Raw genomic sequence first — 14,878 nt, 5'->3', positions numbered from 1 at the left:
TCGTTGTTTTCTTGCAGACATTTCATTACCCAACTAGGTAACATCAGTACTAGAAGGGAGTAAGGCTTCCCTCTATTTACATACAAGACTTTTGCCTATTAATTGACTCTAGCATATTCTTGCAATTAAAAAACTGATGCTGGAAAAAGTAACTCCATACACGTGTAGGTCTAAAATAAATATTTCATTTTCACTATAACTTTCCACAGTTTTCCTCAATTTTGTTGTGGATGCCAAGAAAGTTAAATTGTATTCCACCCACCCATTTGTCCAGTTTTCCATATCCTTTCTTCAGATATCTGATAACCTTATGTACACTTCAGTGATCATGTAGATTAGTTGAAGGCCATCAGTTTAACTGTGCATAAAGACAGATCATATTAAATATCAGTGCTGTATCTCTCTTGCTATAAAAGTCAGTACATAACTATTGCCATTCAACTGCATCCTAAACTTGCATCTTGAGGCAGCTGTCTCATAATGCCTATTGGTAATTTAATATTGTTCTCATATTGCACTTGTACTGAAAGCAAATTCTTTCATGTCTTCATATCTCAATGGCAACTCTATTTTGGGTGTCTCTTCTGAATCCAAGACTGGAATTATAATTATCTGATCATGAGGCTGCCTTAGAAATGGAGTCCTTCACAAATAACTTCCTGGTTTCCTACTCGCCCAGTAGCTGTAAAATGTTGGTATTATTATGAAAGCATTATCCAGGAAGGTTGCTTTGTGATACTAATATTTAATACAATTCTATATTAAAAATTATAGTTGAATCCAAATAAATTTGAGAAAATGTGGGATATCTGTGTTTCTCTTTTGCTATAATCTTTTAAAATTACAAATCACTCCTTCCTATTCCAGTGTGATGTTCTCCTGAAAATGTCTCTTACACTACAGTGAGGTTTTAAAAACATGCTAGAAGATAACAGCAGCAAAACACTTCCACATGACCATATTGACATATCCACTAAATCAGCAGCAGCTGAAATTGAAGCAGATGTTATGTTTTCTCTACACAAACTATTTTATGTAGAGAAGAAAAACTTAATGTCAATTGTCACATGGACTGAGAATTCTGGCATCTAATTCAGGTCTAGGATGGGGAAGGCTGAGCTATAGTCATATACATGCTGAAGGACATGCAAACAATGCCTTGCCTCAGCAGGAAGAAGCATCTGGCTGATTTTATGTGGGTTTGGAAACTAATTAGGGTCAGGCCTGTTTAGTATTTGGATCATCAGGAAAAACTGGACTAGGGAGAAAGAACTTTCAGAAGAAGAAAGCAATAAATCATTTCTGTACTGTTGCCAAGAAAATGAAACAGCCATGTCCATAAAGCCACCAGGAGTGCAGCTTTACCCAAAAGCAATGTTTAAAGAAAGTAATGTGCAATTCAGCAACCACATTATAAAACCCTCACCTAAGTATTATCCAAGGCAAAAAATCACCAATCTCTCTAGCAATACTAGGAAAAGTAGAGCCTCCATTCTATAGTACCATATTTCCATTGCATTGATCACAACGCTGCAACTCTCTGCCTGAATGACTCAGCTCTGCCTTGTGCTAAGTAGACAGAAAGGACTGCCAGAAACAATAAATAGAAGATGTCAAAATCTAAAGGATGGTGGATGTGGGGTTGGGATCTTTGCCCCATCCTGTTTACAAGCCTGTTTGATCATAATGCTACCTTTATATTACAGATTTTGATCCCTCTATGGACATCACTACAAACAGTTGTTAACCTCTTAGCTTGTTAGTATTGATTATTTCATGACCATTGCTTGATTTAATTTGTCACAAGGTGTTGGAAATAGAAATAATGCAAAATGTTTTGAAGAATACAGGTAGTCTTTGACTTACAACCAATTGTTTAGTGATCATTGAAAGTTATAACACTGAAAAAAGTGACTTCTGACAATTTTTCACACTACTGCTGCAGCATTTCCATGGTCATGTGATGAAAATTCTGGCATGTATTTATGACAGTTGTACTATCAGGGTCATGTGATCACCATTTGTAACCTTCCCATCTAGCCTCCGACAAGCAAAATCAATGGGGGAAGCCAGATTCACCTAATGACTGCATGATTCACTTGACAACTGTGGCAAAAATGTTATAAAATGGGGCAAAACTCACTTAATAACTGCATTACTCAGCAATGGAAATTTTGGGCTCAATTGTGGTCGTAAGTTGAGGACTACTTTTATTTTGAAGAAAATTGAAGGGAACAAGCAACTTTACACTGCTAGACAGATACAAAATGCACTTATAATTACAAATTTAAAATAAAATAGACAATATTTTTAAAAAGCAATGATTTATTGTCCTCCTGCAGCCTTCACAGCTGTAGATGTATTGACAATTCTCAACAACTCTACACAACTAGACTAGAATTGTGGTTCCATATATCTGCAGTGTTAGGATGCAGAAGGCTGTTCCATTCACTAACATTATCCATAAACTACTATACTGTAAAAAGCGCAAGCCATGATCTTGTTCTATCTTTATTGTATTCTCACCAAGAGAAAAGATATCCTCATCTGCAAAGTATTTAAAACATCTTAAAACATGGGTGTCAAACTCGCCACGTCATGTTATGTATTGCGATGTATCATGACTCTTTTTGTATTGCTGGCAATGGGGTGGGTGCAGCTTCGGTATGATGAAACCGGTCCCGGGCCGGCAGTTTGACACCCCTGTCTTAAAAGGTTTATAAACCTAGCATAGAATTCTATACATGATCATTTGAAAGTAATTTTTACTTAATTCATGACAAATTTCATGGTAAATGAATATGGGTTTGTAATAAAATGTTAGTGAAATATAAGCTTTTAAGAAGTACAGACCATTTCCACTGATTTAATTTTATTATTTATCAAATTCAGATAACCAGAAAGCATAACTTGCCTAGTAATGCTACCCCATGTGTAGAATAGACCTAATGATTTTTGCAAATCAGTTAAAGAACAGATGCCCTGTCAATAATTAAACACAGTAGGTTTGTATTTCTTTTCTAAGAAAAGGTTCTGTTTATTTATTTTCTAATGCATGAATATAAAACTCAATGTCCTTGCATGTCACCAATATCAATTAGTCTGCATCAACATTCATGGGCCACTCTCACAGAGATAGTCAGTGAAGTCAGGCTGAAAGGGGCCTATTTCTTGCTTTGGTATTATTTCTCCATCCCTACGGACATCCTGTTACCCTCTTTTTATTGTTTCAGCCTATCATGGATGATTTCTGATTTGTTCTAAATTCTAAAACAGGTTGTCTCCATATCTTTCCTAACTGTTTTAAAGATTTTTTTGGTCTATGTTTACATATTATAGTAGTATTGCTCTTTTATTCTGGGCTTCTCTTAGGAACCTACAACAATGACACTGCAGGGAATTGTACTGGGCAAGACCCTTTTTGGAAGCTTGTCCACAATACTGGATGTGTCACTTTCCAATTTATTTCTCCTCTCCTCCCACCTAGCACTGCTTCTCTCTTTTCCTTTACACAACCATTTCTGGATGTTCTCCTTCCGTTCTTATATCTGACAGCACTGGAATATTAAGCCTGCATTTTGGCAAATAAATCTGAAAACAGCCAACCATTTCAGCCATTGAGTATTTTTAATGGCTCTGAATTTGGAGGACTTGCATTGTGGGTCCTAGGATATTCATCTATGGTCCAACAGGTCACAAAACAGACTTAAATTAAATGAACTCTGTCATTGATTTTCAGATTCTGTCCAAGTTTTCCCAAACTAATTTGGAGATGCTAAGGATGGACCCTGCAGATGTCTAGAATTTCTATATTTTACAATTGTACAATTGTAAAAGTCAAGAAATTGACTTACACTCTATCTTCCAGGGTAGGAAGGCTTTAAGCCTATCAAATATATTTTTTTGTTAGACCTTCCAGCCAAAACCAGTTATAGAACATTATCTACTTGGAATTAAAGAACAGGCAGTTAGGTCTCAACACAAGCATGTGTTATTGCTTTGCACTATCATTGACTTGAGCTCACACTTTTTTCCACATAAAATTAGTTCCTAGGACCAAGTTATTAAGTGTTTTTCCCCCCAAGGAGAATTTGTGTGGAAAATATTCCTTGCTGATTTCACATAGAGTTAACCACTTGTTAAATGGTTCAGTAAATTATAGTTGATCTAGTTTACACACAATATAATTACTTCAAATTAGCCATTACAATTTTAGTCTAGCATATTCTAACAATTGAACTTATATGTATATGACTGTGTGTTATGTATACCAAAAACTGGATTCAATAAACTACTGTTAACTTTATCATGAATTAGTATCTGATGTGACTATAACCATGGTTTTCTATTACTCCTGTCAAATAACTGGAAATCAGAAACTTCACTAGTATACTAGAACTACCCAGAAATTTATTGGCACAGTTTACTTTTTGAAGTTGTCCAGAGTTTCAGGTAGGAATCATTCCCAGTCCTATCCGATGACACCCGAGATTGAACTGTTCTTCTGTTTTCACACAACATACCATGCAAAACACAGACTATGATTCTGAAAGAAGAAAGGAAGGAAAGTTTGCGTTGATAAACTATGAAAAGGAAACTAATCGGAAAGATTCCTGTACTAACAGCTATCATTACCAATTGGACAGCCTTCTCTTCCGAACTACATTTCCCAATGTCCTTTGGTGGATCTTGAGAGGTTCCCGGAAGTTGTTCCGAGAATTCGTCTATGTCAGAGAGATCCGGTGTCCTCTATTTGGTAAGCTTTTCTGCGTTATTTCTTTTCCCCGGATTAGACTCTTGGCTGTCTGGCCACGTCCTCTTGCGCCCTGATATAGAAACTTTAGTTTATGCCTTTTAAATAGTGTAGTACTGGTTATCTGGTATTGTCCACGTGTTGACTGCAACTTCTACGCTTCTCATCTGAATCTCCCGTTCTATGGCACTCCTAGTCCAACACTGTTTACCACTCAGAGTCGCTGGGAGTCGAGCGGCATATACATTAAATAAATTATTAGTTAGCACCACATTTGGTGGCTAGTTTATTTTTTTACCCAGAATGATTGGTAAATACCAGAATCAGGTAAAATCAGTAAAATGAGAGCAATAAGTCCTAGCAGACAGTTATTTCTGCTTTTCCTGCTGTTTAAGCCAACTTATTACAAAAACTTCAAAACTAATTGCATCGGAATTTACGATATAACTTATTATGGTAGACTTAATTGAATTTAAATATCAATGGAGAATTTAAATATCATTTTAAGTAAAATACTATTACAAGCCTATAATTCATGTTATACCTGTTTGTGAATTTAATGGTTTAATTCTAGACCAGTTCATAGTATTTCATTTCACAGCTCAAGGCACAACTATGTTAGAGCATGCCTTTTCTAGTATAAATTTACCCAAGTTCCAAAACAGTGATAAACCTTCTGCTTTCCAGACAGCACTCACTTATAAGATTTAATTGATCCAGTCATTGTGACCAGCTGTTAGCAAGATTTGGAATGACACAGGTTTCTCACTTCTGCCTTGAGATCTTTCACTGAGAATTTCAAATGATACTAAATGGATGGCAAAAAGAATCAGGATTTTCACATTTCCCACAGATACTGTATGGAACTACTTTCCTAAAATACTTGTCTAATGATGCTTCTTTCTCTTTTCAAGTATCGGCTTAAAATATTTTTTGAACAAATTTTTATCTGTTTTAAAATACTAAAGTAGCATTTTTACTTTTATTATTTGATAATGCATTAATAACATTAGTTTGTTTAAATCACTTTAAAAGCCATATTGGAATAAAGATGCAGAGAGAGCCAGTTGTGTAGTGGCTAAATGCTGGACTGTTAACAGATCTAGCTTCTAGTCCTCCCCTAGGCATAGCAACCAGCTGAATGATTTTGGGCCAGTCATCTCTCAGCCTAATTAACAATGACAAATTGGCTAAAAAACAAAACTCTATGTCACACCATGCATGTGTCACACCAAGAATTAGGCAAGCGCAATGTAAAACAAGTGCATCCTGAAAATAACTGGGACAAATATTAAGAACAACAAAGATGAATGTGCAGGAATGGGGGGGGGGAAATAAGTTGAAAAGTAATCAAGTTGTGTTAATTCTGCGTAGTTTGGGGGCTGGTGAAAGACTAGGGATTTGAGCACTAGTTTAAAGCCACACCATTGGCAGCAATAGCTATTGCATTCAAGTAATATTTTGATAAAGAACAGATCTATTATTAATACTTTCTGCCTATTATTTTCTTTTTTTAACTTTCCTTTTATAGTTTGGTGTAGTAATTAAGATACTGGCCTTGAAAAGGGAGAGGGTGTCCCATCTTAGCCAGGAAAGCCGATTTGGTGACTTTGGGCCATTCATTCTTTCTCAGCCCAAGTGCAATCACATAGGGTTGTTATTGTGGGGACGGAGGAGGAGGAAGGAGTACTGTATTAGGTATGTTCACTACTTTAAAGTATTTATAAAAATAAAGGCAGGATAAAAATAAATAAAAATAGTTTTAATATTTTTTTTAATTATTATATAATGGTTTCAGATAATGACTGTTTTATATTACTGTTTTACTGGATTCTTGTATGCACACAGTCACTTTTCATGAGATGAGCAGCTATATAAATTTGATTACTAAATAAAAGTTAAATTTATATGGTAGGCACATAAATACTGCTATAACGTTTGGCTGTTCATTACAAAAAGACTAAATAGAACTGTTTAAATGAACAGGTCTTGCATGGTTTATATAACTTTTGGTTTCTCCTTATTTCTGCAATATCCTAATTCTACCTTGGAAATGTGCAGCTTTCAAGCAGTGCTTTTTAGCCATAGCAATTTTCAGGTATGTGGACTTCAGCTTCAGAATTCCACAATCAATATGGCCATTGATAGTAATTATGGAAACTGAAACCACATACCTAGAAATTTTGAAGATTGGTTCAGAGGACTATGACTAATGAAGTCATAATCGCTAATGACTGTGAGTATGAAGAAGTTCCCATCTATGGAATTAAAATAAATTATCAGGCAATGATTACACTTTGTATTGTTAACTGCTCCATAGTAATGCATGGAACAGCTGTTGAAACACTGGAGAAATTGACTTGTTATTGACTTAACATATTTAAGCTAATGAGCTATCTTTCAAACAGGAATGAAGCCTGAATTGATTTCTTCAATTTCCACTCTTTAACCTGCTACCATGGCCACAGCCTCAAGGAAATCTGTTTTACATTTGGCAACTTTCATCAGGAAGCCTTTGCTAACTGGTAAGCATTGTGCATTCTCTGTGTTACTGGCTAATTGGATACCAGAATACTGTTTCTTTATGGGCAGGAGAGTAGTGACCTTACATTTACAAATCAACAGCCCATTCCAATCTTTCTGAAAAATGAACATTGGCCATCTGATAAACCTCCATGTGGTGGCCTTCCTTTGCTCAAGAGACAAGGACGTTGCCTCCATAAAACTATGTTACTTGACTTGGGTAGGAACAGAAAGAATTTACTTTAAGGTAAATTTGATTAAGTCCTTTTCTGTATAGTAGTAGTATTCAGTTTATGCAAGAAGAAACAGTTCTACTATTTTTCTGATCTTTGCTTAGTTGTCAGTGTCTTTACAGGTAGTCCTTGACTTATGACCATTGATTTAACAACTGTTTGAAACCTTGACAGTACTAAAAGAAGTTATTTACAACCAGTCCATCACAATCTCCCTGTGGTCACATGATCAACATTTGGGCATTTGGCAACTGGCACATATTTATGAGGCTTTCAGTGCCCCATGGTTACATGATTACCATTTGCAACTTTCCCATGGGATTTCCACAAGTAAAATCAATAGGAGAAAGCCAGATTTGCTTAATGACTGTGTGATTCTCTAAATGACCACAGGTAAAAAGGTAAAATTAGGTATGATTCATTTATCAAACACTTTGCTTAGTGACAGAATTTCCAGTCCTAGTTGTGATTGTAAGATGAGGATTACCTATATTCATGGATAAGGAAATATAATGGCATTTTGGGTGATAAGAAATATAAATTCCCAGGACTACATCAGTAAAGAAGAACAAATAATGCAGCTTCAGTGGCAGCTGTTAGGTATAGCAGATGAACAGAAAAAGAGCCTTGTTGGTCTTACTTTTTTTCAAAATATAGAGCTCAGTACTAATGAGTGCTATTGAATGACATACACTTAGATTCCCAACGTACCGGTATGTCATTTCTGTGGTTTTGCCTTAAATGTCCATGAACATTTATATCCCTTCCCCACCTCACCCCTTTTTCTATATGTTCTAAAGAAGCCCCCCTCTGCTTGATGTCTCCAGTTCCCATTATTCCAAGGTACCAAAGCTGAGGATTATGAGAATTCCAATCCAAAATATTGGAGAACACCAAGTTGGATAAAACTGCCCTATAGAAGTCCTTTTTCTTTTTCTTTCGAAGCTGTAATTTGATTTACAATTTTTGTATAGTGAAACAACTGGATTTATGCCAGAATTAAAACCCCTAAATTTATCATCAATTCCTAGATTAGCACTACAATGTATACTCTTTGTGGTATTTTCATTCCCACAGTGTTAAAAGAGACTTGACAATCTAGTGTGTAATACTATTTAGCTCCTGTATTTGCAGATGCAGCCGTATTTCATGCCTGCCCCAAATCTACGTATTCACCACTTCCTGATGACTATAACTGGTAAGTATTAACTATTCTATATGTTAGCACTATTAATTTACAAAGACTGTTATATGCTAACATTTGTAATGAATGGACTGGTAATTGAGCATCGTAAGTGTGCCATCACAATATCCCCAGTACACTGCAACTCCCTTGTCTTGTGTTGAAGACATAAAGACAAATGCAAAAACTGGTGTGTACCTTTGTTTTAAACTAACCAGCCTGATACATTGATTTGGTTTAATTAATAATATATATTACTTTAATTTCTAAACAGATAAGAATAGCAGCTTTTTCATAAAGGTTATTTAAATTGTGAAATAACTATTCACTAGGACTGCAAATCCTGCAGAAGAGTTATTCATAATATGTGGAAGAGCATACAAAGGACCTGCCTTTTTTGGTTCTGTAAACTGCTTCCAGCTGTTTCTATATGTATATTGTTCTTTAATTATGAAAGAGAAGTGCTATATGCAGTGTTTCCAGAAGTTGCTTTACAAAGAAATTGTCTAGCCTTTCTGCAAATTTATATATTAGGGGCAGAATGTAAGCAGATCTGATAGAGCCAGTATGGTCCACTTTTCAAGCTAACATACTATTATCATATCCCCTGAGCTGAAATATATTTTATTCTGAGGCAACTCAAAATGTTAAGAAAAATTGGTTAGAAAACTGACACAAGTGCCAAAAAATCTTGAATAATCCTTCAAATGTTTTATACAACATTTGATCTCCATTTTTAGTTGTATTACTGTAGAAGTACTTTCACTAATTACTTTTCAACAAAAATATTGAATCTTCTTCTTGTTCTTTGTGTTATTTCTATTATATTGCAGGGTACACAATTTTGCATTTCACTCACCACTTCAGTCTGCAGCATCAGCAAGGCATATGCCTATGGCTGTCATGTCTTCACGGAGGCATTTCATCCATCCAACAGAAATATTGAATATGGCTGTTTAAAAATTTGTTATCTTTTTTTTAGAGTACAAATAACATTTATGTATGTACACGTTTAGCTCCTATGCAGTTTATATATTGCATGCTTGCTTGTTTTTTTTTACCTTTATTAAAATATGTTATTGAATATATTTTGGCAACTTCTAGTCTTGTGAGTGTCTTTTAGTTAAATATTTTACAGCTTATGAGTATCATTCAAAATAATTACTGTTTAATATATTTTCCTTAAATTTTAATTAAAGTATTATCTCCAATGCCATCTTTTTTAAAATGGTAGGAATATTGACATCTGCTTTATTTTTTAGCAAAGTTGAACTTGCTATGACATCAGATGGAAAGACAATTGTTTGCTATCACCCTTCAGTGGACATTCCGTATGAGCACACAAAAGTAAGTTACTGAAAATTGCATCTTCCTGAAACTTGTTACTAGTCCTAGGTAATCTTCCTCATATATATGTTGCTGTGTGTTATCCCTTAATAAGAATGTGATTTACAAGATAAGATCATAAAAGGTAAATACAGGAGGTAGCAGAATTACATTAATGGATAACCTCAGATACTTTGAGCTACCTTCAAATAAAGGACATAAATACATTCAGGTCACATAGTGGGAAAATGATGCTCTGGAATTGGTAATATCAGTACTATTTAAAAGAAGGATAGTATTGGCATTAATCTTAAATATTGTTTAAGATCATTTTAAAAGGTGCAAATGCTTTAATTGATTATAGATTACCTTGAGTATAGTTGTAAATGATAAATTGTAGTTTGTTCCCTCTCTAAAGTTTGGAGTCAGTTATTCTAATATTGATTGGAATAACATTTAAAGAATAATATTTTTATTCCATACACAATTATCTTATGAATTTAGTGCCACAAAATATGTAATTATTGACTCCCATAGATTAAAGAGAGTAGGCAAAGAGAATAAGCAAGTCTTCCAGATTTAAAAGCAGCATATTATGGCTGCCCGTTGTTGGAAACAGGATGCTAGGCTAGCTATAAACACTAAGAAAAGTTTTATAAAAAGCCCTTCTAGTAAGGTCTTACTAGAAAGGCTTTTTACAAAACTTTTCTTGATGAATATTAGTGCTAATAATAATAATTTGCTCATCTGGATGTGTAGTGTTAGTAACTGGAATCTCTTTGGAGAAATAGACTTTTAATTCTATTTCATAATTTGTATGACATATACTTTGACAGCCCATTCCACAACTAGACCCAGTGACCTATAAAGAAGAAACACATGAACAAGTCCTGAAATCTAAATTAGAAGAAACAGAAGTCTACAAGAATGAGCCCACAATTGAGACACTTAGTAAAATGTTTTACACAACCAAACATCGCTGGTATCCTGTGGGACAGTAAGTATTTATGAAGGTATCAATTGTCAAATCAAAATGGAATGGAATTACAATACTTCAAGTTCTTTCCTGGTGCATCACAGGTTTGGTCTGCATTTATTGATTGATTAGGATTCAAGGATTCAACCCTTAGGTTTATACATTCTTTGAAAATGATAGAAAAGAAGTGTTTGGAATTTACATAATCAGAGCATTTCTCTGCTATTCATTAAGAGAGGCAGATTTTTTTTTTCATTTTTCTGTGTGAGCCTGAAAAACCCACAGCACTCGTGCACTTACAGTTCCTCACATTTCTGACCCTCTGATTACCTATGGGTACATTAAGGAGGTTGAATGAATTTCCATGGCTGAGGGTGAATCTGAACTTAGATTTCTATGGTTTTAGTCCAGCACCTTAACCACTGCACCAAAATTAAAAATAACTGCACATGCATCTTGGATGAAAAGTATGCTACATTGGATCAAGAAATGTTCTTACCAAATGTCTAAATACTGGAAGAATTTGGGAACATCTTATGCTGATCATATATCAGCAATACCTCTAACATTTAGATTCAAGAGTTAATAAATTGTTTTTAGAAATTAAACAATGCCATTCAAAGATTTGTTTTAAAAAAGGTGCAAAATTATTTGCCATTACTAAAGCAGTGTACCTTTCTTTGGATTCAGAAAGTCCAGCTACTGTTCAGCATTTTCTAAAATGTAGGAGGACTATGTTGTGCAAATATTTTGCTTTTTATTTTCAGGTCTTGGAACTCTCTTAGGAATGTGATAAGTGAAAATGTGCATGCAGTTATGCTTTTCTTCCTAAGAATTACTTTTGCCTAGGAATAGTTTCACTAGCAAATTTTGTGAGAAATATATTCTGGAGAACTTTTAATTTTACATCTCTTATTTTTCAAGCTTGGAACTAAGAACGAGTATTTATGATTGATTGCTTAATGGACCATTTTGCTCCATAAGCCACTAGGCCAATAAATTCCTGACAATGAAATTGCTTCCCAGTGGAAGTAGTGAAAAAGTATCATGTGACTGGGGCCTGTACTTCTTTGGGAAGTTGGTATGCCTGTAGCCCAGCTGATTGCACATGAGATGCATTCTAAATGTCTTGGTGTCAATCAAATGCTCTTAAAGGAATATACAGCTTTGGATGAGACACAATTTGAGAAAGTTTCAGGGGTGTCATTGATTTCTATCAAGGTGTTGAATAGGATTTATTCATATTATACTTTTATGCTTAGAATGATCAAGCTTCCTTTCAGACCCTCAGAACTAAGAAAGACGTGGTGATTCATCCAGCAGATTTTTTTATTATTCATTACCTCTAGACAGAATCTTGCCAAACTAAACACTGTGCTATTCAAGCCTATACTCAGGGAACTATTAGGGAAGGGCTCTCTTCACTCTCTTTCTCTCACACAAACTATCTGAATTGAGCTTTCTCTTACTCCTCTGGAATGTATACCCTCCCTTTTAGGAATCTGGATCAGTACAATTTACTACTATTCCCTTGGAATATGGTCCCACAGATTTTTTTTTTAAAAAAGAAATAATTTAATATTGACATGGAAGTCTAACTTTAGCAACATAACCAGAAAGACAGATAACAGAATTCCATTGTCTAGAAAGTCTAGAAATAACTCAGAAAATCTTGTTTCTTTTTTCCCACCAGACATTTCAGTGAAAGTGGGAATAGTGCTGGGTATGCTTTGGTGAACCTCTGCCCTTATGAATGTTCCAAGCAGGGTTCAGATTTTAAAAATATTTTGAATCCTTCTACAGCTGGGAGTTACTTTTGCCCTTGAGCCAAAACAGTAGATTTGTTGCATGATCAAAGAAACTGCAAAAAAAAATGTTTATTTTATTGGATAAATAGAACATGTCTTTACTGTCTTCCTTTATAAAGATAACGTTTTCAAATGTAACTATTAATAACATTCTTAATCTCTTAAAAAACAAGTATTTAAATTATTTGGTGTCTGAGATACAAGCTTAATATATCTTCCGTTGTTTGTTTTTTTTCCAATTTAGGTATCACACTAGACGCAAGAAAACCAATACTCCCAAAGACCGATGAAATTACATTTGTCTTTATCATCATGGAAAACCACTTTCTGTAGAGGGAGGATTCATTTCTAACTAAAACCTTGTCCATTTCTCTAGATAATTTATAGAATCTTGGGATTCTGATTTGTAAAATCTAAGGATATGCAAAATAAAAGTTATATTCCCAAATATTGCTAGTTTAGTTGAATTGGTATGTGAACCACCAGAGGGCACCACTGTACACGAATTCAGATTTACTACACTTTTTGGGGAAGGGGGGAATATGTGGCTGTGGGCATATGAGAGTGCATGTTAACAACATGCAGCCAAAACTAGTAATAAAAACTAAATAATAAACTTTATGAAAAGTATCTTGAGGACTTTCATTTCTTGCTACCCAATAGAAAATTTTTTGGGTCTCTATGAAAATAATGACCAGATTTTCTATTTCAGAAATTTTAGTAAGATTGTCAGAATCAAAATGACAGAAAAAAATGTACAGTATCAGTGTAGCCTGCTTTGGGGCACCAAATTAGTGTAAATTACACCAAATTAGTGTAAAAATTAATATAAATTAAAAGAATAGAAAGAAAGTAAAAGCCCTTTATTTTCCCTTCTTAAGAGATTCTTCAAAACTTTAACAAGCCTCTTTTGTAAATTCAGTATAGGAAAATTAACTATATTGGCTTATTGTTTCTATTTTGATTTATTGTTTCTATATCCCTTTTAATTATTAAAACAGCTGGTTACTTTTATATATCTAATGTAATATCTCTTAACATGTTGTTCTTGTAGCCCATCATTTGTAAATCCACTTTCAACTCTGTCAGGCAGAACTTGTTCCTCCTCCATAACCTCATTTAGGTACAGCCACTCCATAGAGGCAGATGTCTCCGTTGACGCTATCAACATCAGAACCCTTTTTTTAAAAAAAAAATATATACCTCCAATATGTCCAGTGTTAGAATATTTTCTTCCATTCTGTAATTCTACAGTCAAGTTCATGTCTTCTTTTCATTATAATCATGTTCCCTCATGCCCAATTTTTAAAATTTTATTTTTTTAGAAAATCAGGCATTTTTCCACAGGAAAAATTCTTTATAATTAAATCTTATTTCAAATTTATCTGGACCCTTAGTCCATTAGTAACTTTCTAATATCAAACTGTAATCACTCTTTTCCTGCTTATTCCCCCCCAAAAAAATTAAGTTCTCAAATTAGTAGTTAAAACTTTCTTTTGCTAAGGATTTAAGGTAAACTCACTGCATACTGTCAAAATCATTAATACAAAGATTTATAATAGCTGAAAAACTGTTAACAAGCAATTTATGAAAGTCTAATTTAAAAGTATGCAAACTTAGTATCTTTTCAAAGATGCCAAACACAGTTTGAGTAAATTAACTATTCCTTCATCTCTCAGAGTTGGGTGATCTCAGATCCTTTCCTTGTCTTGGCCACAGTTGTTAAGTGAATCACTGCAGTTGATAAGTTAGTAACCCAGTTGTTAAGTGAATCTGGCTTCCCCATTGACTTTGCTTGTCAGAAGATCACAAAAGATCACATGACCCTGGGACATTGCAACCATTATAAATATGAACCAGTTGCCAAGCATCCAAATTTTGATCACGTGACCATGGGGATGTTGCAACAGTTGTGTGAAAAATGGTCATATGTCACTTTTCAGAGAGTTGTAACTTTGAACGGTCACTAAACGAACTGTTGTTAATCAAGGACTACTTGTACAGGAAATTGCAAGAGAGATGTTTGTCCTGCAAACAACTCTTGAACTCCAGTGGCCTTGCAAGCATTTCTCATGC

General features: G+C 34.5%; 1 protein-coding gene across 1 annotated transcript; it reads left to right on the top strand.

Moving 5' to 3' along the window:
- The first annotated feature begins 4,704 nt into the window (after positions 1 to 4,704).
- Positions 4,705 to 13,250, top strand: MRPL42 (mitochondrial ribosomal protein L42). The gene is made up of 6 exons (XM_015812825.1): positions 4,705 to 4,756; positions 7,162 to 7,278; positions 8,644 to 8,707; positions 9,955 to 10,039; positions 10,855 to 11,015; positions 13,047 to 13,250. The coding sequence occupies exons 2-6, from the start codon at positions 7,212 to 7,214 to the stop codon at positions 13,090 to 13,092; spliced, it is 423 nt and encodes a 140-aa protein (XP_015668311.1). The 5' UTR covers positions 4,705 to 4,756; positions 7,162 to 7,211; the 3' UTR covers positions 13,093 to 13,250.
- The last annotated feature ends 1,628 nt before the right edge of the window (positions 13,251 to 14,878 follow it).

This window comes from Protobothrops mucrosquamatus, unplaced genomic scaffold (genome assembly GCF_001527695.2).
Source record: "Protobothrops mucrosquamatus isolate PMUCROS unplaced genomic scaffold, P.Mucros_1.0 scaffold_65, whole genome shotgun sequence".
NCBI lineage: Eukaryota > Metazoa > Chordata > Lepidosauria > Squamata > Viperidae > Protobothrops > Protobothrops mucrosquamatus.
This window is presented reverse-complemented; position numbering and strand designations above follow the sequence as displayed.

Coding starts and splice junctions, on each gene's coding strand:
- MRPL42 (XM_015812825.1), top strand. CDS start 7,212: ATGGCCACAGCCTCAAGGAAATCTGTTTTACATTTGGCAACTTTCATC. Junction 7,279..8,643: donor CAGGAAGCCTTTGCTAACTG/GTAAGCATTGTG, acceptor CTGTATTTGCAG/ATGCAGCCGTATTTCATGCC. Junction 10,040..10,854: donor TTCCGTATGAGCACACAAAA/GTAAGTTACTGA, acceptor ATACTTTGACAG/CCCATTCCACAACTAGACCC.